This window comes from Mauremys mutica, chromosome 6 (genome assembly GCF_020497125.1).
Source record: "Mauremys mutica isolate MM-2020 ecotype Southern chromosome 6, ASM2049712v1, whole genome shotgun sequence".
Lineage (NCBI taxonomy): Eukaryota > Metazoa > Chordata > Testudines > Geoemydidae > Mauremys > Mauremys mutica.
The window spans coordinates 19,879,576-19,904,705 of record NC_059077.1 but is presented as its reverse complement, the minus strand read 5'-3'; the positions used below and the strand labels follow the sequence as shown (position 1 = coordinate 19,904,705).

General features: G+C 41.9%; 2 protein-coding genes across 3 annotated transcripts in view; one reads left to right on the top strand and one right to left on the bottom strand.

Annotated features, from left to right (window-relative positions):
• The first annotated feature begins 573 nt into the window (after positions 1-573).
• Positions 574-25,130, top strand: NARS1 (asparaginyl-tRNA synthetase 1). 2 transcript variants are annotated; one of them, XM_045021144.1, is made up of 15 exons: positions 574-725; positions 7,822-7,904; positions 8,193-8,258; positions 8,377-8,469; positions 9,125-9,214; positions 10,718-10,796; positions 11,676-11,746; positions 12,009-12,095; positions 14,061-14,282; positions 14,455-14,654; positions 15,595-15,730; positions 18,481-18,594; positions 21,379-21,510; positions 22,636-22,767; positions 23,507-25,130. In XM_045021144.1, the coding sequence occupies exons 1-15, from the start codon at positions 599-601 to the stop codon at positions 23,636-23,638; spliced, it is 1,764 nt and encodes a 587-aa protein (XP_044877079.1). In that variant the 5' UTR covers positions 574-598; the 3' UTR covers positions 23,639-25,130. The 2 variants fall into 2 exon arrangements, with proteins under 2 accessions (XP_044877079.1, XP_044877080.1); XM_045021145.1 differs by lacking the exon at positions 574-725 and adding an exon at positions 1,046-1,064.
• The window catches only part of ONECUT2 (one cut homeobox 2), a 133,249-nt gene continuing 120,939 nt past the window's right edge, over positions 12,821-25,130 (bottom strand). Inside the window, exon 3 of the transcript XR_006580434.1 lies at positions 12,821-13,144. The gene's annotated coding sequence lies outside the window, so the exon portion shown is untranslated. The remainder of the gene's footprint in view (positions 13,145-25,130) is intronic.

The following is a 25,130-nucleotide window of genomic DNA, read 5'->3' as shown; positions in this document are numbered from 1 at the left end:
TTACGGGTAGGATGCTAACACTATACAGCATCTGTATTTGTGAAACAGCCCAGCAATCAGAGCTATATCCACAACCCTTAGGGGAGGAGATGGGTCTGGATTACTTTAAGGGTCACTCATCTCCTTTCCTCACCACTTTCAACAGCGGTGGCCGTGCCTCCCCGGGCCAAGGTGCATCTCCCCCCGACCCGCCCGGCTGCTGGGAACAGGGCCCGGGCCTGCTGCCCACAGGAGCTGAGCCTGCACCAAGCCGGTGTCGGGGCGTTCCTAGGGTTCACATTCAGCGCGCCCCCGGGGCTGCCCCACGCTCCCACCCGTGGGCCCAGCCGTGTCCGTTCTTGCACTTAGCCAGATTTCCAGCCGCTTCAGCAACGGGTCCCTCCACCACTGAGGCCGCCCCCCGCTCAGCAGCAAGGAGGAGCCTCTGCCGGCCCCGGGCTCCCTGCCTGCCGGCCGCTCGCGGGCGGAACTGCGGGGCGCAGCCTGACCAATCCCGCCGCGGCGCAGCCTGACCCTGCCGGGGCCAGCCCCGCCGCTGCCGCCGCCGGGCCAATGAGCTCCCCGCGCCGGGGCGGGGCCGCGGCTCGCCCGCAGACTGATGCAATCCCGCTGCCGGGGCGCCGCTTGCTGCAGAACCCGCTGCCGGGCCGGGCCGGGCGCGCGAGGAGTCTCCGCTGCCGCCATGTCCGCGCTGCTCATCCAGGAGGCGGGCGAGCTGGGCCTAGGTGAGTCCCCGCGGCCGGGGCGGCGGCTGAGGTGGCGGGGCGCGGAGCGCGGGCCCTGTGAAGGAGCAGGTGCCGTTCGGGCCCCACATCGCTCCCCGAGCGGGGCAGCGCAGGGAGACCCCGGCCTGGGGTGGCGCCCGGCCCGGCCCAGCGCGAAGGACACGTTGCTCTGGAGATCGGTGTTACTCACAGTCGCTCTCCGATCCCTCGCGTGGGGAGGTGCCTGGCCTGCCAAGGCCCTCGCCGAAAAGGGCAGCCCCCCCCCCGTGCGTCAGTAAGCGGTTAAAACACGGGAAACAAAAAGTAGGAGTCAGCGGTCAGTTTTCCTCGTGGAGAGAGGTAAGTCGGGAGGTTCCCCTGGCCGGGGACCTGTGCGATCTATTCAACATGTTCCCTTTTTCCAGATAAATAGTGAATAACTGGTGAGATGGCAAAGTTTGTAGATGGTATAAAATTATTCAAGATAGTTAAGTCCATAGTCAATGGCAAGGAAGTGCATTCTTCACTTAATGCACAGTCAACACGAGGAGCTCATTGTCAGGGAATGTTGTGAAGGCCCAGAGTATAAATCAGTTTAAAAAAAAATGAGATAAGTTCATGGAGGATGGTTACATCAATGGCTATTAACCAAAATGGTCATGGATGTAACCCCAGACTCTGGGTGTCCCTAAATCTCTGATTGCCAGAAGCTAGGCTTGGATGACGGGGTGGATTACTCAAAAATGTTGATTTGCTCTGTAGCATCTGGCACGGCCAACTGTTAGAAGCAGGGCCGGCTCCAGACCCCAGCGCGCCAAGCGCGCACTTGGGGCGGCGTCCCGCAGGAGGGCAGCAGGCGGCTCCGGCGGACCTCCCGCAGGCACGCCTGCGGAAGGTCTGCTGGTCCCGCGGCGCCGGTGGACTTCCTGCAGACGTGCCTGCGGAAGGTCCGCTGGTCCCGCTACTCCAATGGAGCATCCGCAGGCGTGCCTGCGGAAGGTCCACCGGAGCCGCAGGACCAGCGGACCCTCCGCAGGCACGTCTGCGAGAGGTCCACCGGCGCCGCGGGACCAGCGACCGGCAGAGCGCCCCCCGCGGCGTGCCGCCCTGCTTGGGGCGGCAGAAATCCTAGAGCCGCCCCTGCTTAGAAGACAGGATAATGGGTTAGACGGACCATCGGACTGACCTAGTGTGGCAGTTCTTATGAAGTGGCTGAAAGGTCCCATCATAACCTGCTGCTGGGCAAGAGGCACTGCTACTGGAGGCTTGTATATGCTAAAGAGGTGGGTGCTGACCAGTGCTGCGTTGGGAGAGCTGCACCCATTTCCTGGTGTGTCTGGCCACAAGCTCTATCAGCATTCTGATGCAGGAAAAAAGCAGTGCTAGCCACCATCAGAAAGGCAGTATGTGATGTGTAGGGATTAAATCCATTCTGATAGGCAGCATAGAAACCTTTTTCCATGGATGCCATGAGGCAGTTCAGTGCTGTGGTTTTTTAAAATCTGATCAATTACTGCACCATGGAAGTATGAGTCACTGTTGTATCATTGCAACTAAAAAGTTTGTCTTCCAAATATGCTCAGTTAATTTTTTACATTTTTAGACACACTGTATCCCAAATGCTTTATTGTAATAAAAACTAAACATTCATCCCTTTTAAAACAAACAAAAAGGGGATTTCGATTTGAGTGACATGCTGGTTATCTTCTACTAAAACATCCCTGGAATTTCTCAATATTATATATGACAGTTTCCTAACTCAAAGCCAACTCGGACAGATTCTATATTAGACCTTGTTCTAATAGATAAAGAGGAACTGATCACAAAACTAAAAGTTAATGGTAGCTTAGGTACAAGTGATCGTGACTTGATCACATTTATAATGTACAAGCAGAATAAAGTCCAGACCAGTAATATATATAGTATACTTGGTGCTTTCATAGGGCCAATTTCACAAAGCTGAAAGCATTTATGAGCCAACTCAGCTGGGAGGAATAATTTAATTGAAAAATGAGAATGATAATTGGGATTCATTTCAGAACACCTTTGTAGATGCCCTAAAAAGCCACAGTTCCATAGCTGAGGAAGAAGGCTGTGTTGATTAAAAAAAACAACCTGGTTTAGAGTGGAAGAGAAGGCAGCTGTAAAATAAATAAGATAGATAAAATGGAATAAAGGGGAAGTTAATAGTAATGGCTATAAATCAGCAGTTAGGGATTGTAGAAAATTGATAAGGGAAGCCAAGGGACACAAGGAGAAATTTATGGCAAGAAGGAGTTTTTAAAAATATTTTATTAAGATGATGCTAAAAAAAAGTGAACAGTACAGAGTTTAATCATAGAAGTTTATGGTTATCAGGGAATAACATACAGATTATCGAGGGTGCAAAATTTGGTTTAATATCGGGTGGCATAAGGAATACATAATCTGTAATATCCCCAGTTGGTAGTAAAAGGTTGATGGGTCAAAGTACAGACATTGAGGGTATGAAGTTCATAAAGTGGCTACATTCAGGTATGGAATATAATGAGTGAACAAAAAGAATCCTGACAATGGTGTTGGTAGCCAGAATTATCAGTAACAACACAGAAATGACATAAGTGTTAAATAAATATTTGTTTTTTATTTGGACATAAGAATGGCCATACTGGGTCAGACCAAAGGCCATCTAGCCCAGTATTATGTCTTCCAATAGTGGCCAATGCCTTGTGCCCCAGAGGGAATGAACAGAACAGGTAATTAAATGATCCATCCCCTGTCGCCCCTTCCCAGCTTCTAGCAGACAGAGGCTAGGCACACTGTCTCTGCCCATCCTGGCTAATAGCCATTGACAGACCTATCCTCCATTAATTTATCTAGTTCTTTTTTGAACCCTGTTATGATCTTGGCCTTCAAAAAATCCTCTGGCAAAGTGTTCCACAGGTTGACTGTGTGTTTTGTGCAGAAGTACTTCCTTTTGTTTTAAACCTGCTGCCTATTAATTTCATTTGACTCCTAGTTCTTATATTATGAGAAGTAAATAACACTTCCTTATTTACTTTCTCCACACCAGTAATGATTGTATAAACCTCTATCATATCCCCACTTAGTCATCTTTTTTCTGAGCTGAAAAGTCTCAATCTTATTAATCTCTCCTTATATGGAAGCTGTCCCATACCCCTAATTATTTTTCTTGTTCTTTTATGAACCTTTTCCAATTCCAGTATATCTTTTTTTGAAATGGGGCGACCACATCTGCATGCAGTATTCAAGATGTGGCCGTACATGGGTTTATATAGAGGCAATATGATATTTTATGTTTTATCTATCCTTTTCCAAATGATTCCAAACATTCTGTTCGCTTTTTTGACTGCCCCTGCACATTGAATGGATGTTTTCAAAGGACTGTCCACAATGACACCAAGTGATAACAGCTAATTTAGACCCCCAACATTTTATATGTATAATTGGGATTATGTTTTCCAATGTGCATCACTTTGCATTTATCAACATTGAATTTTATCTGGCATTTTGTTGCCCAGTCACCCAGTTTTGTGAGATCCCTTTGTAACTCTTAGTTAAGTCCAAAGCAGACTGCAATCTTGAGAAGTTTTGTATCATCTGCAGATTTTGCCATCTCACTGTTTATCCTCCTTGTCCGAAAGAGTGCTTCACTTAGGAAGGAGAAATCAAATACAAAGCTCTAAAATGGGGGAAATAACTGGCTAGGTGAAAAGAATCTGGGGTTTATAGTGCATCACAAATCTGAGCCAAAAATGTGATGCAGTTGTGAAAAAGATTAATATATTCTGGGGTTTTGTATGCAAGACTTGGGAGGTAATTGTTCTGCTCTACTCTGTACTCGTGAGGCATTGTCTGGAGAACTGTGTCTAGTTCTAGGTGCCATACCTCATGTAAAATGTGGGAAAAGAGAGAGTCCAGAGGAGTGCAACAAAATTGATAAAAAGTTTAGAAAACATGACATATGAGGAAAGGTTAAAAAAACTGGGTACGTTTAGTCTTGAGAAAAGAAGACTGAGAGGGGACCTGATAAGTCTGAAGATAGGACAAGAAGTAATATGTGTAAACTGCAGCAAGGCCTTTTAGCTAAAATGTTAGAAAAAGCTTTCTAATGATAAAGGTAATTAAGCTTTGGAATAGGCTTCCAAGGGAGGAACAGGCTGGACAAACATCTGTCAGGGATGGTCTAGGTTTACTTGGTCCTGCCTGAGTGTGGGGTGCTGGACTTCCTGACTTCTCGAGGTTCCTTCCAGCCCTACATTTCTATGATTCTGTGTCTATATCTAGAGACAGATATACATATATAGAGAGACAGACACAGATGTATAGACACACGCTTGAATTTAGGAAGCTAAGAATTGCTGTTGCAGGTGATCCATTGAGGTTGGTATTCTCTCTCTCTCTCTCTGGCATTAGCCAGCACTGGATGTTTCAGAGGAAGGTGTGAAAGCCCTATAATGGACAATTCTGCAATTACATGCCCAGGGGAGTGAGTGGGAGATGTCTGACTCCATGTAGTATCTGGCTTATCTCCTGAAGCATGAGGGTCAATATCCCTTGTACATTATCCTAGGTAGTTTAACTAGATATTCTTAACATTGGTATTAATATGCCCATTTTTATTCTTACTAATCTGTGTCCTAAAGTAATAATATGTGATAACTAGGTCCACATCTTAACTATGAAATATAGCTACTAAAAAAACCCAACAAAATACCTTTTCTTGTTCCTTACTTCGATTGTGTTGCTTGTTAATTTCCCCGTGTGTAATTTCCCTAACTTGTTGTTGTTATAAGTGTCTGGCACACCACCTCTGTGTGGCTCCTTGTTTTATATACCCTTATCTCACCTCTCTGTCTTCTCCCTAAACTAAACAGTCCTAATCTTTTTTTAGTCTCTTGGTGTACAGAAGCTTTTCCATGCTTCCAATATTTTTCATTGCCCTTTTGTCTGGAGTGAACAGAACTGATGATGGTATTCGAGGTAAGGGTGTGCCATCAATTTATAGAATGTCTTAGTGTTACTCCCTATTCCTTTTTGAATGCAACCTTCCATGCACGGTATTTGGTTAATTGACCACCACTGCATGTTGGGCAAGTACTTTTATTGAACCATCCTCTGGGATGATCAGGTATCTCTCTTGAGTGAGATAATTTGGACCCCATCAGCGTGTATCTAAAACTTTCTTCTAACATGCTTCACCTTGTGCTTGTCTGCACTGAATTTCATCTATCATTGCCAGCTTTTGTTACCTAATTGCCAGCTTTTGTATTGGACCAGAGTAGTGAAAATGGATCCGTCCTTTCTTGTATTCCAGGCAACAAGAAAAAGGGGCCACCTGATACAATTAGTAAGTGGTAAAATTGGAACAAATAAAGGAGATACTTCACATAATAGGCCAGTGGAATTTTGTGGTGCAGGTAGCCACCAAATCAAGGGATTATAGCAAGATATTTTTAAGGGCTGATAATGGTTGTTCATTGCTTTTGCAGTTATAAAGGTAGTCAGCAGTTATGCATCAGTGCATGTTTCTTGGTTCCTTTCTTTTCTCTTCTTTTCACCCCAAAAGCTCTCCTCTTCCACCAATAATTGTACAATTAGCTACGTGCATTGTGGGTTTGTTTTTGTTGCTTTCCTCTGAAGAATACAGTCCTGGATATCCGATTCAATGAGCTTCAATGTGGCAAATCCTATATAACTGAGTTATTGTACATGTCTTGCTAGTTAGAGAGAAGAGACATGGATGGGTAGAATAAAAGGGGCAACACCAGGGAGGATGGTACGGGAGAAAAAACACAGTAAAAGAGAAAGTGGCACAACAGACATTGAGCACAGCTAATGAGGTGAGACTATATCCTAAAGGAATCCGAACAAAAAGAAAAGTGCATCAAGCTAAAAAAGCATTATGCTCTCAGATAACCTACATTTCAAAAAGTTATATTAAACCAAATATCCTTATTTTCCTGTTGTGGGGAAAATGTGCACTGAGAAGTTACACCAATATTATGCAAAAATTGGGAGTTGCAACATACACACCCATCACCTTGAAAAGCACAAATAACTAGTGTGCAGTCACGATTGGTTGGTATCAAAGAAGGTACACATATCACTTTGAGGAGAAGAGGAACAGACTTTTAGGATGAACTCTTAAACGTGCCAAAGGAAGTGGGTGCCCAGTTTCTGTTGATAATCCGTAGTCACTTATCTCCCTTAGGCACTTTTTACAGTTATACACAGCGTCTCTAGTAGTTATTTGCCACCTTGTGTTGTGTTAGTTGTAGTCTTAACTACGTATGTGGTAGTTACTGTGCAAAGACACCACTATTGAGTTAATAAGAACATAGGAATTGCCATGCTGGATCAGATCTAAGATCTGTCTGGCCTAGTATCCTGTCTCTGACAGTGGTCTGCACCAGAAGCTTCAGAGGAAGGTGTAAGAAACCTCAGTAGGTGGATGTGGGATACTAGTCTATGTCTACAGAGCAGAGTAAGCCTGGGGTTTGAACTCCAGCTCAAGCTCTAACCCCCACTTTCATCTACACACAAATTGCACTAGCCCGTGGCTTGGTCCCAGGACCCCACAGGTGTTGAGTTGATTCAAGCCCTATTGCTTTGCAGTGTAGATGCAGTTCCAAACGTATTCTGCGGGCTGACTTTCTTTGTCCTCTGTCAGTGGTTTAGTGGACAGTCAAGTTTTCCCACGCTGCATCACAAACAAAGGGCTGTTGCTGCCACATTTTGGGAGGGTGCTAGAAAGTCTGAAGATGTGGGTAGTTGGACTCAGGCCTGCCTAATGCAATGAAGACTCCGGAGCCCCAGGTAGGAACCAGGCTTCACAAGTTCCTAATCTGAGGTCACAAATGAGTGTTGACACTCAAGCTCTAGGTTAACAAACCTAGGGTCTGGGAACTTGAGTTCTGTGTAGACATGCCCTAACAGTTAAAGATTCTCTTGAGACCTTAAGCATGAGGCTTAATGTCTCTTCAGAAACATGCCTTCATTAATTATGATGATGCTGAATATTCTTGATAGCCATATACTATCCAATCCCTTTTAAAATCTTGCCAAGTTTTGTGCTTGCTTTAAAATACCCGTATATGCTTGTTCTATATTACAGGAGAGATGTATGTTTCTGAACGCGAGGGCTGCGATTCTACTGGCGATGGAACAGAGAAGAAGCCTTTCAAAACAGCTCTGAAGGTATCTGCAGAAAACACACGAAGTCTATTTCAAGTCATGTTGTTTTCCTTCAGGACAAACAGCCAACTATTTAGGGAAATACTGTAAACTAGTGGTGGGCCAGATTTGATCTGAAAATAGCTTTTTAAGCTGCTGTTCTCTTTAAATGTAAATCTTATATATCTTAACATCTGGTCCTCATTGATGTGTTTTGTAAATGTAGGATGTCCACCATATTATCTCATTGACAGTCTGGCTTCAGTACTCTTATGATGAAACTGATTTTTGCACTTTTTTTTTCCATTTAAGGCTTTGATGACAGCAGGAAAAGAACCATTTCCTACTATTTATGTGGACTCACAAAAAGAAAATGAGGTGATGTAATTTAAATGTATATTTTTAATTAAATGAGGTATTAAGGTTCCTATTTTTCAAAACACAAATAACTTCTTTCTCTTCCCCTCCTCCCCCATATCTCACCGGATCCATCTAGAGATGGGATGTTATTTCTAAGACACAAATGAAGAATGTCAAAAAAACATGGCACAGAGAACAAATGAAGCATGAAGCTAGGGAGAAGAAAGAGGTGGGTTATGAATACTGCCAAGTCAGCTAATTTAGAAATTAAAAATAAAAAAATCCATCTTCGTTCCCCTGAAAGTGGCATATGCTAATCCTGAGTGTGCTGTTAGTGGTGGATGAAGGCCGTAGCAGGCAAAGTGATCTGTAGTGCACTAGTCAGCATTACAACCTTTAAGCCCACTGCTTGTGTGCCCAGATAGTTTAATTTTGCCAGAGAAGGACAGAAAGTTAAATGTAACTGGTCCTATTCTATCCTTGGATATACGGTTTGACTCCCATTGACTTCAGTGTATATGTATGTTAGTTGTTTTCACTTCATCAAGACAAGCGTCTTGGTCTGCGTCAGGGATGGGATAAGTTTCTACAAATTTTGGATGTGGATGTCTCTAAACTCCTCCAACTTTCTCTAAACCAGGTTAAGAGCACTTCTAGGAAGTGTTTCATGTCCTGGGGATCGCACCCATGTATCTCAGAGCAGATTTTTGACATATTGTAGCAGGGCTGAGATTCTATGTAAACATTCATCTTTAGAGATGTACATAATGGTTTCGTACTGCTGTCTGTGGGGAGTGATACTGGTATAAATAACCTGATTGTAGTTATCGTTAACACCACTACATGACTAATACATAATTTATGGAAAAACGTCTTAAAATTAGGCAGAAGATGGTTTGCGACGAGAGAAGAACCTGGAGGAAGCTAAGAAAATTACCATCAAGAATGATCCCAGTCTTCCAGAGCCTAAATGCGTGAGTGAAATCTAATGCACTGGATAAGAAGCCCCTGTAACAATCTCTTTCTTATATTTATAAACAGCATGATTCTGAGGTGTGCTCTGCATCATCACCAGCTGTTGAAGTCTACTATGCTTTTCCTTCCTTGAGATTTTATTCTGTCTGGTCATTAGCATATCCTCATATGTTTCATCTCCCTCATTCACCTCACAGTTCACTGAGCCTGCTTGACTTTAATTTTGGATTCTCCCAGTACCCATGCACCAGAGGAAAAGAGCCAAGCTGTACTTCTGTTTGAAACTGCCTGATGAGTTTCTGTTGGTTTTTTTTAATTGCTAAACATTGTTTAAAATCTGCCCTCAACAGAAGGGCTTTTGCCATGGTGGGGGATGGAGGAAATATTGCTGATTTGAAAAACATACATACTTAATTAATATCCAATATATATATGAGCCCCAGGTTCTACTGAATTACATTTGTGCAGCCACACAGAAGTCAGTGAGGTTTGGCAAGTCTAAATCAGAGAGGAATTGAGAAGCAAAAAATAAACATTCTGCCAGATCACAATCTTGAAGACACTTCTTACAGCATGTGTGAAAGAATTTTGATTTGAGATTTTCACTCCAACATAAGCAAACGGACAGTGTACTCAGTTGCACTGAAGTCAATCTCCGTCTTTCCCTGGCCAATGCACTGTAGTAATTCCAACTTTAAGATGGCTGGGGCTTTAAAATCTCTTAACCGATAACTAGGTAAGTGTGAAGAGCAACACCAGCCTGCCAGTTGGAGAGTTAGTCTGACCACATCAGTGCCTCAACAGTGACTTTGCGATGAGATTCAATCAGTTCCAAAATAAAATGCATCAGAAAGTGCCAGCTACCTACAATTCTAATTCATTATCCTCTCTCATATTTTGGCTTCTAACCGAACTCCTACCTCACTGAGTAGTTTAAAAAATGAGTGCAGAAAAGGCTGTTCAGACCTCCAGGTGAAGGAAACCTGTGTGTTCAAGGTGTCTTGCCCAGAATGGTGTGGCAATTTGGTATATATTGAAGTATAAGTAATATCTGAGAGGCATGGTTCTCAAGTGAACTTTTACATGTGCTGACTCTTGTATTCAGATCAGATGTAAAACCAAATTCCTGATTACGTGTGGTCATTAAAGTTCCCATGATGCTATCTGGCAAAGTAGGACTGTTAAGCAGAATGTAATAACCCAACATGAAATTTGGTTAGGACATCAGAGGTGCTTAAACACAAGTCTTTCTATTTTTAACTGGATAGGATATTCTTCCCTCAGTGCCCTAAGCTGTCGTGCAGTATTGATAGGTGCTATTCAGTCTCTGTTGTGTTCTATCCCAGATGTCTGTGCCTTTCAGTGGTTAGAAGAAGCTGTTTCTGGGTGCATATCCTACATGCCCATGTCCCATGAAGCTGTGGAAATGAAAGGCACTGTCTAAATGTCGGTTTGTTATGATTTATCTCTGTGGTTCATTGATTTTAATCCGTGCTTTACAGGTGAAGATTCGTGCTCTAGAGGCGCACAGAGGCCAACGAGTGAAGGTTTTTGGCTGGGTCCACAGGTTACGTAGACAAGGTAAACAGTCCTTAATGTAGACAAGGTAAATAGTTAGCCCTTAAAAGTAATTGAGTCAATGCAGAGAGGAGGAACAAGTACTAGTAATCCAAGGGGTAGAGTATAACAGGACATATTCTGGCTCACCTTGCTCATGCTAGAAAAGCTGGGAGGTGTGTGGAAAATGAACAGCTTCTGTAGCACCTGGTAAAGCTGTCCATCCTAATCCTGGATCCACTGATGCTTCATAGATGTCCTCTCCCAGGTATCCTAGAAGAATTGAATTTTGTGTTACCTGGGGATCAGGTTGTGATGCTGGCTGTCCTGCCTTAACAGCAATTCCTATTGCATGCGTGCTGTGCAATCTTTCTTCCCAGAAGGAAAAACTTGAACAAGAGGGCTTTCTTTAGTTGTGGATGGGAGGGGCTACATCGTTTCCCACACAATAGCTGTAACTTGGGCCTATATATTCAGCACTTGTATATAGCACCTGTGTACGGCCAGTCCAAAGGGCCTGGCCCTGAGAACATCCAACACTCCTTGTCAAATTATTGGGGGTAAAATCCTGACCCTATTGAGATCAATTGGAGTTTTGCCATTAACTTCAGTGGAGCCAGGATTTTGCCCTGGGGGATTTTGATGCCGAACACCTCCTAGGATTAGGCTCTACATATGACTTCATCTTTCGGCGTAAAATACACAGTTGTGTGGAAAGGATTTTATCATCCAACAAATGTTTTAATGTGTAGTTCTGGTATTTATTAGTGATCATGAGCAACCCTTAACAGACAAACCCTGAAAACAAACTGCCATGGCAACATATGCTGGGTGTGGGCCTACTGAACTGAGTAAAGTAATAGTTTTGTCTGACGAGTCTGGGTTTTTGTTTTTGTTAACTAGGAAAAAATTTGATGTTCCTTGTGTTAAGGGATGGCACAGGATTTCTGCAATGTGTCCTGTCAGATGAACTGGTGAGTTGCAGGGTTTTATTTTGTTCTGCAATGCAAAAGAGAAACTATTAATACCCAGTGTTGTTGCCTTTATATGCCCCACTTGAAAGCTTGACTTAACTATATTAAGGTTTAATTCATTCTCTTTTTCTCACTTATACCACCGGAGTTTTTCTTGTTCACAGAATGAGTTAACGATGAGATTATGAACTTTCTTTCTTTCTCTAGACCCTAGTATTCTAGCTGTAAATTAAAATAGTTTTGTCTGTCTCTTTTTCTATAGTGTCAGTGTTACAATGGAGTGATCCTCTCTACGGAGAGCAGTGTGGCGGTGTATGGTACGCTAAACCTTGTTCCTGAAGGCAAGCAGGTGAGGGAGTTAGTTGTGGCTGTGAGTTTCGGGTTTTCCCCCCACCGACCTATCACTCAGTCAGATGGCACAATATGGCCCTTTTTGGGAGGGGCAGGGAAGGTGGAGGGAATGGGGGAAAGAACTCTGTAATTGATTTCAATGGGGATTGCTGCTCAAAAATTGATGGCATGATATGGTTGAGAGAGCGTGTGTGTGTGTGTGTGCATGGGTTTGTGCTTGTGTTCGTGCTAACTGGGTAATATTTCTAGTTTATCTTTTAGCTGAAGTTGCATTTCCTTAGTATGGAAGAGTATTGTCTTTTAAATATAGACACAGCTTTAATTTTCCTAAAAAGTGAGATGAATATTTTTTTTTTTAAAGAATTGTTTTAGTGATAATATGGTGATTCTCAACTCTCCTTTCTAGCTGAGATTTGTGCTTGTAGGCTCCCCTCTATGCAGGATAACCTGTGGGAGCATAGAGACCTTAATTTGGCCTTTTTAAAAAAAATTTATTTGAGGAGGACACACAACCACATAGCCTGAAAACTGGCCTTTAACACTGTTTATGTTCTTTAATGATAATTTCAGCATCATTTATAACAGCTGGAAATGTATACAAATACAATAAGGTTGTAGACCAAAAACCAAATAGTGTTTATACTTTGGTGCCTTGTAATTGATCATGTACATTTGAGATTGTTAACACTTACGAAGTCTTTCACATCTGGAGCTAGGGTCAGTTCTACAATAAGTAGCTTCATAAAGGATGCCCATAAAAAGAGTTCAAACTGAAGGTAGGGCTGCAGAATTTTCCAGGAATTCATATGCGGAGAGAAACTGGATGAGGATGAGCCAAAGTTTCAGGATATCCTTTAAAATATAGTCATGTATAGTAAATATAACTCCCAAAAACCTAATTAATAGTAGGACATTTGTTTTCTAATATCTTCTCAGTTGCTCTTTGTCTAATTAATTCAATTATAAAATCTCTTCTGCAGAATAAATATAAATCCATATTGTAAAACCGATGCTTGAATGTAGTTTCTTGACGTTTGTTGGATTTTTCTGTGGGAAAAAATTCAGAGAATGAACAACAAAAGAAGCTATTCTGATAGTGCTCTAAATAGCTACTCAAGAGCCAATTTTGAAGATTAGGCTGTTCAACTAGCCACTGATGTTAGGACAGAATGGGACAAATTCTGCCTAATTTACACTCCCAGTACCCCCATTGATATTCAGTATACTGGGTTCTGCCCTCTGATTCACTGAGTTCCCATTAACTATGGCACAGTCTGCGGTGAGACTTTATGTTGTAGACCCTTCCTGGACAATAGTTAAGTATGAGCTTTGTTAGAAAGGTGTTAATTTATTCAGAAATTTCATCATACAGTGAAAATCTATTTACTTCTACGCAAACACTTGTGTATATATTTTATTGAGTCTAGAAAGTTCGAAAAGGGGGGGAAAAGAGAGAGTCCAGATTGTGACTTGTTTGGCCCTATCTACTCTCTTTCACAGAGTTTAGGAGCCATGTTTGAATACAGTTCAGCAAATCTGTTTCCAAAATGCACTTGCCAGCCAGTGTGTGAACAGAGCCTAACAGTGTTGGAGTTGTGTCTTTAAAAACCTGGGCTACAACATGCTGTCTGGCAGTATCCACACTGGTGGGCAAAACAGAGCTAGACACCTGTTAGCTGGAACCATGTGTTTAAAACAGGTGGTAATCCTCCCTGTCACTCTGAGGAGACTGACTGCATCCATAAGAGAACTTGTCTAAAGAATCCAGCCCCAGTTGTATTGGAGCTTATAGCTGCTAGTATCAAGTTAAAATGATATTATCAGGTCAGAAATAACTTATTTTAAAAGCACAGTAATATCCTTTGTTAGTAATACCTGAGGATATTAAACTCTAACTTCTAACTATTTTTAGGTGACAGTACCAAACTTCTAATGTGTATGTTGTTTCTTCTAAAACCCATAGGCTCCAGGGGGCCATGAGTTGAGTTGTGACTATTGGGAGCTGATTGGTCTGGCTCCAGCTGGAGGGGCTGATAACCTGATCAATGAAGAATCGGATGTTGATGTGCAGCTTAACAACAGGTATATGATGATCCGAGGAGAGAACATGTCCAAAATCCTCAAGGTGCGCTCCATGGTCATACAGTGCTTCAGGGATCACTTTTTTGACAATGGATATTATGAAGTAAGTATAGCTTGCTTTCCTTCTTCAGAGCCTAGGTGACGTTTCTAGATATACTGTATAGACTTTGATATTGAAGTGAATTACACAAAAATTACTTGTCAATTGGGAGACCACTTTCTGACTGGTTTTATAGACGCAATTCTTATCTTAATAATGAGGTTTTGTTTAACAGATCACTCCACCAACACTAGTCCAAACGCAGGTTGAAGGAGGCTCCACGCTATTCAAACTGGATTATTTTGGCGAAGAGGCATACTTGACACAGTCATCCCAGCTGTACCTGGAGACCTGCATCCCTGCATTAGGAGACACGTTTTGTATCGCCCAGTCATACAGAGCTGAGCAGTCCAGGACACGCAGACACCTGGCAGAGTATGGGAATCATTGTAGTATAAGTATGCATGTGTTTAGAGGGCAAGGGAGCAGCAGTCAGTCAGGAACAATAGGACTCTACAAAAAGGAAGGTAGAGCATTATGCTAATATGCAAGGGGCTGACCAAAGCTACTTGGGAAATATCCTGTTCCCAAGGTCAGTGGGTGGGAGGCAAAGCATTAGAGGAGACTTTGACTACAGGGAACGCTGTTGGCATGTAAATACCTTGCAATGCCAGCTACAAAAGTGCCATGCAAATGCCTGTTCTCACTTTCTGGTGATGTAAATAAGAAGCAGGTAGCGTTATGTCTCGTAATTTTGTTTCTTTGCGATTGGCTGAGCAAGAAGTAGGACTGAGTGGATTTTGTAGGCTCTAAAGTTTTACATTGTTTTGTTTTTGAGAGCAGTTACATAACAAAAAAACCTTACATTTGTAAGTGCACTTTCACGATAAAGAGATTATTACAGTACTTTGTATGAGGTGAACTGAAAAATGCTATTTCTTTGCACCTTTTTAGGTGCAAATATTTGTAATAAAAAAAAATATAAACTGAGCACTGTACAGTTTTTGTATTCTGCATTGAAATTGAAATCAATATATTTGAAAATGTAGAAAAACACCCAAAATATTTAATAAATTTCAATTGGTATTCTATTGCTTATCAGTGCGATTAAAAAAAAAATGAATCGCGGTTAAAAAAAGTAATCACAATTAAAACTTGAGTTAATCGTGTGAGTTAATTGTGATTAATCGACAGCTCTAGTTATAGGCTAAGAGTGTAGGGAGGGAGGGGGCAAAATGGCAATTGGGATGAAATCCTCCCCTCTCATAGGGAGATTGTCTTCATTACTCAAGTCCTCTTGCTTGTGCATGGCTGATGAAAGGAGGGGAAGTGTCTTCATTCTGATGACTAATGGTGATGTGACCTTGTTCTTCAGATATACTCACATTGAAGCTGAATGTCCTTTCATGACCTTTGAAGACTTGTTGACCCGTCTGGAGAATTTAGTGTGTGATGTAGTGGATAAAGTCTTGAAATCGTCTGTATCAACCTTCCTATATGACCTAAACCCGGTATGTGGTGGTGTGGCAAGCAGTCCTGAATATTCACCTCTGTTTGGCGAGAAATATGACTTAATGTCCCTCAGAACCTCAGCCTAGCTTCCTTTTGGCAGCATATTCACACGGGGGGTGAACAGAGCGCAGCAGTGAGCTCTGATCATTTGTAAGACACTGAATGACATCAAAAGGAGTCCATCCTCTGCAAGGCTGATACCTACGTCATGCACGGATAGGGGTGGTGGTTTATATCTTAAAGTCTCAGGACAAGCTGCTGCTGTTTGAATTCCAGAAGTGCTTAGGAGCCCTATTCATGGATCATGTAGCCTTTTATTTTGCTTAGAGTGAATTTGATGGTATATTACACCACCATGCATTCAGCTTTGGTTGCTACAGTTTCAAACTCAGCAGAGTGAAATTGCATCTGGTGCTTTTCTCAAATTTGGAGACTCTAGGAACAAACAAAGTTGAAGGATAATGACCACAGACACGATCACAAGTACAAAGTCTTATCTGTACTGCGAGTTTTATTAAGCAATAAGTTACAATTACCCATGCATAAAGAAATCTGACAACAACCTATGCAGTAATTATAACTGTAGTCACACACACATCCTCAAAGATATTCTAGGGTCGAATGGACCTCTTAATAGATGATCATCACTAGAGGGATGGTTCTTGCTGGGGCTTCTTGTGGGCTCATCCCTTGGGACTTCCCACTTTTACCCAACAATGGAACCCTCTTTTGTAGAGTAATTCTTAGCTCACCTAACACCTTATATATATGCATGAAGGTGTCAAACTCTCTTTTCCTTATCTGTACTTCCACACCCCATAAATATGTCTTGTTTTTCATAGGTTGTTTTTAGTTCCTTTTATTCTCATTAGCATCTATGCATGCCATGTACTCTGTGGTCAAGACAGTCATTGAAAGATGTTCCAGTCAGGTGTTTTGCGGTCTTGGACAATACATTGTGGTCTACTGCAATCCATTTTTTCGTAATATCACCTATTGGCACATCTTATGAAGTGACCTTGTTGGTATAGGGTTATTCCTATGTCACCCCCTCATGTCAAGTGTTCTTAAGGCTATGGCCTAGTGTGGCTAGGCTAAAATCTTATAGGTCTCCGCCTGTAGACCCTATGTTCTAGCCATGCTTTTCTTATATACCTAATACACACTCATCGCTCCTAAATATTTATCAGTCCTATACTTCTGTAATCCTACAATTTAAATCTATTTAGCATAAATTGGTTATATATGAAATGGCATATAAAGTGACCATAACATTCCATCATACAATGACAAATGGATGATAATATGAACTAATTGGTTACAGCCAAAACCCCACTGTGCTAGGTACTGTACAAACAGAACAAAAAGCTTGTCTCTGCCCCAATCTAGGTATCTGACAAGAGATAAAAGTGAGATATAGACAGACAGGGAGCCTGAGGAAACAGACAATATTAGCCAGTTACTTGTGTGGTTTCTAAGCCGAGACACAGTGCTCAGTAAATCTGGTTCCTCCTCCTCATCCTGTCTGCAATGACCCACCTTACTTCACTGTCTCCTTAATTTCCCCTCAAAGCCAGCCAACAGCCTCCTACAGCCAGCCAGTCTCCTCTCAGTCACTAGCCAACTCCTTCATGTTGCATAGAGACCAGAGCATCTCCGGTTTCCTTGGCTTGTTCTGATAAGCACTGCCTTCCTCCTACTTGTTTAGTCTCTGCTCAGGGCCTGGGAATGGGGGAGGTGAGATACAGCACAGGCCAGAGAGTGAAGTCTTTCCTTAAAGAGGTGGATGCTGCAAGTACCCAGCCCTGTGTCCCAGCAGATGGAAACTTTCTCTTGGCATAGTGTCCTGTAGTGCTATCTGCAGTACGCCCTGGAACTGGTGCTGATGTACCAATGCATCCATGGACAGAGGGGATCAATGGCCTGAGTGGTATTGTATCCTGGTTCCTGCAGAGAGCATTCTGTGGGTTCAGAACGCTTCATGTGGAGAGGGATAGATGCTTTGTGTGCACACACTCAGCACCCCAGACACAACCAGGTATTTACCTAAGGCTCCCATAGAGCAACTGCATTGCATTAGTGCATACACCATGCAGGTAAGGTCCAAGAGCTGTAGAGGGAGCCTCATTGACACAGCTCTTCTGGCTAGGAGGTGTAAGGGAGACCAGTGGAGGCGTGAATCAATTATTTAAAAAAAATACACAATTTGAAACAATCCACAACAACAAAAGTAAGTTAGAAAAAGCATTTCCTCCATGGTTTGTTGTTACAAACAGTTAATGGAGAAATCATAAATTTGCTATATATTAGCCCAGAATTGGTTTGTTGCCCCTCTTATTCAGACAATTTAAAGCATGGTTCTATTATCAAAGGATTCTTTGTCAAATTTGCCCCATCTGTAAATTCTTCCTAAGCATCACAGACTCTCCCTGGCTAAAGCATCTTTTCTAGTTTGTTTCAGGGGAAGAATCTTTATGACTAATTTGTTAAAGCATGAGCTAGAAAAGCACCTGGCATGCTCTTTCTAAGCCCTACCGGCTGTGCACTGCCAAAAGCTTGTGTTGCTCACCAAAGTGAACAGAGAGGACTCTGAAAACAGACAGAGAATAGATCTCCTGAGTAGGAACGTGCTTTTTTTTATTTTTATTTTTTAGCCTGGCTACTTTCCTAACTCTAACTGCACTGCTAAAAGGAAAAGACCTTTCAAACAACACTAATGTTTTCATGTGTGTCTAATCTTACATTGCAGAACTTCCAGCCCCCCAAACGACCTTTCAAACGAATGAACTATACAGATGCCATTACGTGGCTAAGGGAACACGATGTGAAGAAGGAAGATGGCACTTACTATGAATTCGGAGAAGTAAGACCCTTTTGCCCTTTATTTTTTTGATATCTTAAAAGAGGTTGGAGCTCAACTCTGGAAGTGTACCATACTTTGGTTTCTTTCCTAATTTTGTGACTGGATCATAATGCAATAAATGCAAACAGTGGTTTTATAAAGTACCTACTGACTATTTTTGGGGTATGGCCTGGTCTTCTAGCTGTCTAAAGGGTCATGTTGATCAGTGGTGCCAGGATTTCTTTAAATCAATGTCTTTGTCCTCCTGGATACTGGGTTTCAGAATATATTCTCTAGTTTGCAGACATGTGGAGGGAATATGGCTTTTAAGATGCTCTGAGGCTGAGGATCCATAGGGAAAGCCACATGAGTCTTGGGTGGAAGAGGAAACCTAATGCAGACACACATCCCCTCTGCATGGCATTCCCTCGTGTGTTGTGCTAACATTTTCCTTCCATTGCTGTGTACTACACTTGAGGTAGCGCAGGATAAGTGGAAAGAACTGATGCCACTGGGTTTGGAAGGGAGCCTTCCTTGTGGGCAAACAATTTAAAATAAAATAAAAATGGCAAAGACACACAGTTTAAGATCAAAATTTGGATTAAAACTTTTGGTCAAAAATGTTTCAGAAAATTGAGAAATTTGAATAAAACGTTTTGGTCAAAAAATTGTATGTAGGGTATACTGAGAAAAAAAATTAAAATGTAGGTTAAAAAAATTGGATAAATTATATTTTGCTTTTAAAAAAAAAAGTGGCCAAAGTTGTATTATTTCAGTCAAAAACCCAAGAAATTTGGATCAGGAAAATTTTATTATTTTGGCCCAAAAAGCTTTTGATCAAAAAGTAGAGACATTAGGGTCAAAACTTTCAGTGAAAAGGTCCAACCTCCTTCTTCTCATTCTCTTTTAACCTCCAAACTGTACAATGCCTATGCTTTTAGTTGTGGGGGTTTTTTTCCCCCTTTGCCCGACTCCTCCCTGGATTTAGGGCCCTTTGTACCCTTTTGTCTCCTTTACTGTGCACAGAAAATTACACTTTTGTGACCTTGATATAGTCCAAATCCTCAGAGGGGCTGTGCCTCTGCAGCTCCTGGTGCAATCAATGAAAGCCCAAGGTGCTCCATCCCTTTTCAGCACCTGGCCCTGAGTTTCTAGTGTCTGGTTTATCTTTCTAAGTTTTGCCACACAATGTGGCGTTCTTTATTCATCGCAAATAAGACTGAAGCTGCCTCTGGTTTGAATTGTCATGTCTTTGGTGCTGTCAATGCCTGCCTTAACTCAGAATTGAGAGGGAAATCATGTTATATTTCAGATTTCTAATATAATTTCTACATGTATTTAAATCACAGGCAACAGTGGAAGTGAACATTGACCAACACAAATGGTTGTTACATTTGTCATTAATTGAAGACTCATTGCTTGTATCTGTTGGAATTAGACTTAGGCCTGGTTTACGCTACAGAGTTAGGTGAACATAAGGTAGCTTACGTTGACCTAATTATGTCAGTCTACACTACGGCCTTGCTCCCACTGGTGTAAGAGCCCTACTTCACCGACATAACAACTCTGCCTCCATGAGAGGCATAGGGCTTATGTCAGTTAATTAGGGTGATGCTGTGCTGGAAATTGACAAGAAAGGCTGTTAGGCTTCCTGCTGTGAACCCTGTGCCTGGCACACAGCTTGAGCTGTCACCTCAGGACAACTGGGGGGCTCCGGGCTCCCAGCCAGGCTACCCCTCTTAAGTTGGTGGAAGCCCTGCTAGTGAGGATGTGCAACGCTGAAGGAGGGCAGTGTGGACATGAAATACTGCAGCTGTAAGTCAACCTAACATAGGTTGACTTAAGTTTGTTGTGTAAATGTGCCCTTAGTTTCTTTGCATCCTGCACCACCTATTGCAATCGAAGGCAGCCATTTAGAGAACGGTCATAAAAAGTGGAATTCCAGCCTGGATGTGTTGAAGCTGTGCTTTGATTTTGATGGAGTTCAGACCCTATGCTGGTGATGTTACATTTTTGTATAAAATAGATGAAATACTACAAAAAAGGGATATTTCATTGTAGTTGCATTTTATGTTAGATCATGTGAAACATATGTTACCATAGATTTGACTGTATGATACTTAATGATTATTAAATCATAAGCATAGGCAGAAAATACTGGAAATCTAATAATGATATTAAACTGTGCCTGGTTTTTTATTAATAGTAAAACTGCTGAATTGGTTTAAAAAAAAAAAAAAAAACTTCTGGAGTGTGTATTGCTAGATGTCCTTCAACATTCCTTAGTAAGTTCAAAGTTAGGAGGGTTTTGATGCAATGGTACATATAATTGGTCTTTAACTGGTCATTCAAGATATTCATATATGCAATATATAGATTAAAGGAAGTGCTTAAACAGTTCTCAGCAGTGAGATCTAATGCCCACGGAATGTATAGCATACCTGGGTTTTTAGGGCCAGATAAAACTAACCTCTGTGTAACAGTAACTGATCATCTGAAAGAACTCCACTCTCTTCTCATCTTCCAGTCTGGGACTGGCTTAGTTTTTCCTAGTGTCTTAGTTATTCCTAGCTGTTACCCTCTGATATGTAGTGAATATTCTGATGCAAAATAATTTTTTCTTGATTTAACTTCTCGGAGTTTGATTAAAATTGCTTCTCCCCCACCCCTGCCAAAAGCCTTCCTCATATTTCTGTCGTTATACTGTGTGTTCTTTTTGCCTGACATCTATAGGAGAAAAGTCTAGTGCCGAACGCAAGCAGTGTGTCTGGCCATAAATGTTGTTAAAATCTTGTTTAACCTCAGGATATCCCAGAAGCTCCTGAGAGACTGATGACAGACACCATTAATGAACCAATCTTGCTGTGTCGATTTCCTGCAGAGATAAAGTCCTTCTACATGCAGCGTTGTCCTGAGGATTCCCGGCTTACTGAATCTGTCAGTTTGTGTCTCAGAGTATTCGTAGTTTCTTTCTGGGAGGGGGATGGGTGCTTGTGTGTGTGAATGCACAGGAAAATATAATAAATCCACTGGGTGGGAGAGTCAAGTGGGATAGCTTTCACTGAAATAATATTTTTGCATGTGTCTGTGCATGGCCTATTTGCTTTAAAAAAAGAAATATTGAAGTAACTGTATACCTGCCCTGAAAAGAATAAATGTCAGCACTTTACTAGGGCTTTCGTTTAGTCTGATCACACACAAATGCTATATAAAGATAGTATTCAGTCTAATAGTGGGAGGAAAAGAACAGTCTTACTGTTAAAGCACAGGACCAGAAGTCAGGAGAGCTGGGTGCTATTCTTAGCTGTGCTACATTTTGTGTGATGAGGAAAGATTAAAAAGACAGGGACTGCTCATCTTGGGAAAGAGAAGACTAAGAGGGGATACGATTGAGGTCTATAAAATCATGAATGGTGTGGAGAAAGTGAATAGAGGAGTGTTTATCCCTTCACATAACACAGGAACTAGGGGTCACCTGATGAAAATAATAGGCAGCAGGTTTAAAATAAAGAAAAGGTGGTGCTGCTTTACACAATACACAGTCATCATCTGGAACGTGTTGCCATGGGATGTTGTGGAGGCCAAAAGCATGACTGGGTTAAGAAAAGAATTAGCCATTGTTGGACCTATCCTTCATGAAGCTATTTGCCAAGATGGTCAGGGACGCAACCCCATGCTTCGGGTGTTCCTAAACCTCCAACTGTCAGAAGCTGGGACAGGATGACAGGAGATGGTCACTCAAAATTGCCATGTTTTGTTCATTCCCTCTGAAGCATCTTGCACTGGCCACTGTCTGAGACAGGATAGTGCACTAGATGGACAGTTGATCTGACCCAGTAGGGCCATTTTTATGTACTTGGATAAGTCAATCAGCCTCTCTGCTCAAATTCCCCTCCTGTAACATGGGGCTAATAGGACATGCCATCCTGCTTGGAGTGTGCCTTAGAAGTGCTACCAGGCTAACCTTTTCAGCCTATGATTGGTTTTGGGTTGGCTTTTTTTTTTCCTGTTGCAAGTAGCTTATATGTAACAGTTTGTGACCTCCTGTCTTGTCTGTTTTAGGTTGATGTATTGATGCCCAACGTTGGTGAGATTGTTGGAGGCTCAATGCGTATCTGGGACAGTGATGAGCTACTAGAGGGTTATAAGCGGGAAGGTATTGACTCCACACCTTACTACTGGTATACGGATCAGGTATGTGAATAGACTTTACTCCCTGCATGTCAAATACAGCGGGTGTGGCTTTTTTTCAGATCATGCAAAAATGATAGTAAAAATTAATCTGGGCAGTTTATTTGAGAGAGATCGGGACTTCTCTATCTTTTGGCCACTTGACCCACTGCATCTTGCAATTGGTTGCTACCTGTGGCAAGGTAGTTTTTAGGCTATTGAAATTGCTTTTGCTTGCTGCGGTGCATATAGCCTCTATTAGAGCTCCCTGCCTAGAGGCTCCAGTGCAGCCTGGAAATGGCTGGGCATGAGAGTGCAATTCCCTCGGAAACTCTTCTGCCCCTGCTCTGCCTGTTTGAAAGGCAGTAGTTCCTCTTGGCAGCTTCCAAGTATAAAATATTTTTGTTGTCAGTGGACAAAAGAGTAACTTAGTCTGTTGGAAAATTAACAGTCCATCAGCAGTGGTTTCAGGGGGAGGGGAATGGGGTGGAGAAGGACAAAAGAGGGAAAGAAAGGAGTGTAGTGTAAAGTTGTCTTTCACCTTCCTCTTTCCTTCCTGCTTCCTCTTTCCCACGCCTCTCTTTTCTGGATAATAAATATCAGGAATCAGACAGACACACACTCATTCAGTGGGGTGAGCCCATTTTAGTTTCCCCATTTATCATTCAGGATATGAGCCCCTGAGTGTGATATTTATCCCAGTGTAGATGAGTAACAGGCTGATGAGTTTTAAAAAATCTCATCTTTGCATTTTGTTCCATAGCGTAAATATGGCACATGCCCTCATGGTGGGTACGGCTTGGGCTTGGAACGCTTCTTAACATGGATTCTGAACAGGCATCACATCCGTGACGTATGTCTGTACCCACGCTTCATTCAACGCTGCAAACCTTAACCGCTTCCTCAGGAGAAATTCAACAGAAAATCAAAGCAACTTCTAAAATCCTACATTTTGGCGGGGGGGAAGTGCACTATGTCATCTGACAGTCCGTCTAAAGGCAAGAGCTATCGCTCCTTGTTGCTTGAGCCATAAAGTAGTACAGTTTTACTAAAACAACTATCTAATGTAGCAGCTGAAAAGGTGAAATTTTGCTTATTTGGAAGGTAAAATCACTTGAAAATAATCTACAGAAAAATTGCTGTTTTGTCATTTTAAAAACACCATCTGGTTGGGGCATTGCAGCTTTTAGCTCATTTCAAAGTTTTCATATTAGATTGACATGTGAAACATGCAGTGTGTATGATACTTAACATGCAACATTTATTTCTCCTGTGACTTTAACATTCAATCTAGATGTATCTTAAAACATTGGAGCACTTGATTTTCTTTTCAAAGTAATTTGGTTTATGTTCTAGCTGTGATTTGGGGGTTGTTTTGGTTAAATTAAATGATCTGCCTTCTAAAGTTACAAATACTGTTTTGTATTAATATGAGAGTGTGCAGCAGAAGTTAATAAAGATGGAATCATGTAAACTGTTAAAAATACGTTAGAACATTTGGGCCCAATCCTTCACTTACCCCCAAGCTCACTGCAGTCAGTAGGAGTGTAGAATTGAGCACATCCTCCTAATACAAAAAGATCTGCTTTCTTTTGTCAGAGTTCATTAATTTGGAAATGATGGCTTCAGTTTTGCAAGGTGCAGAGTACCCTCCGCTGCTTTTGATGTCTGCCAGAGATCAGCAATCTACACCTTGCAGAACTGGGCCCTTTAACAGGACCAGCCATTGTACAGCCTACATGCTGAAATAGAGCGAGGTGGATGTGTTCTTAGAATGTTGTGTCTAGCTTCTCCTGTACACCTGCATGTTTGAGTTCCCTTCATCAGGAACTTCATCAGGGTCACTGTTGCTTGACACATAGGAAGAAAACTGAATTTTAAAGACACTGATGCAATTTGGTAACTTTGAAACTGAAATAGTTTAATTTCAGCATTACATGATTATTTGGATTTGTGTCCTCTTTAAGAGTATTTTAATCTCAGGAGCATATTTTCATAGGTCAGTAATGTCTTGTCTCCCAGATGGCTCTATACTGATTAAAGTTTGGGTAATGGGCTCAGTGTACTGTTTCTGCTTCTCCTCTGTGGGTTCCCTCAATGATTGTAATGAACTGTTACTTAATTATTAAGTGTTTTGAGCTGTCAGAATGCATTTTAGTCATAAATTAGATAAATCTTACTGGAACAAATAGTAGGTGGGTTATTTGAGACCTGCTTGGATACTTGCCTTGGGACCTACTCTGGACTTTTCATCTGCACTGTATATGTAAACTGTTAAATGTCACATTTCTGTAGCAAAACTTCGTTTTTTCTTTTAGAATTTTGCATGTTGTACACATAAATCAGTCCAATCTGCCAGTCAATAAATTTAGCATAACGTACAAAAA

Coding starts and splice junctions, on each gene's coding strand:
- NARS1 (XM_045021144.1), top strand. CDS start 599: ATGCAATCCCGCTGCCGGGGCGCCGCTTGCTGCAGAACCCGCTGCCGG. Junction 8,470..9,124: donor AAGCTAGGGAGAAGAAAGAG/GTGGGTTATGAA, acceptor TCTTAAAATTAG/GCAGAAGATGGTTTGCGACG. Junction 12,096..14,060: donor TTGTTCCTGAAGGCAAGCAG/GTGAGGGAGTTA, acceptor TAAAACCCATAG/GCTCCAGGGGGCCATGAGTT.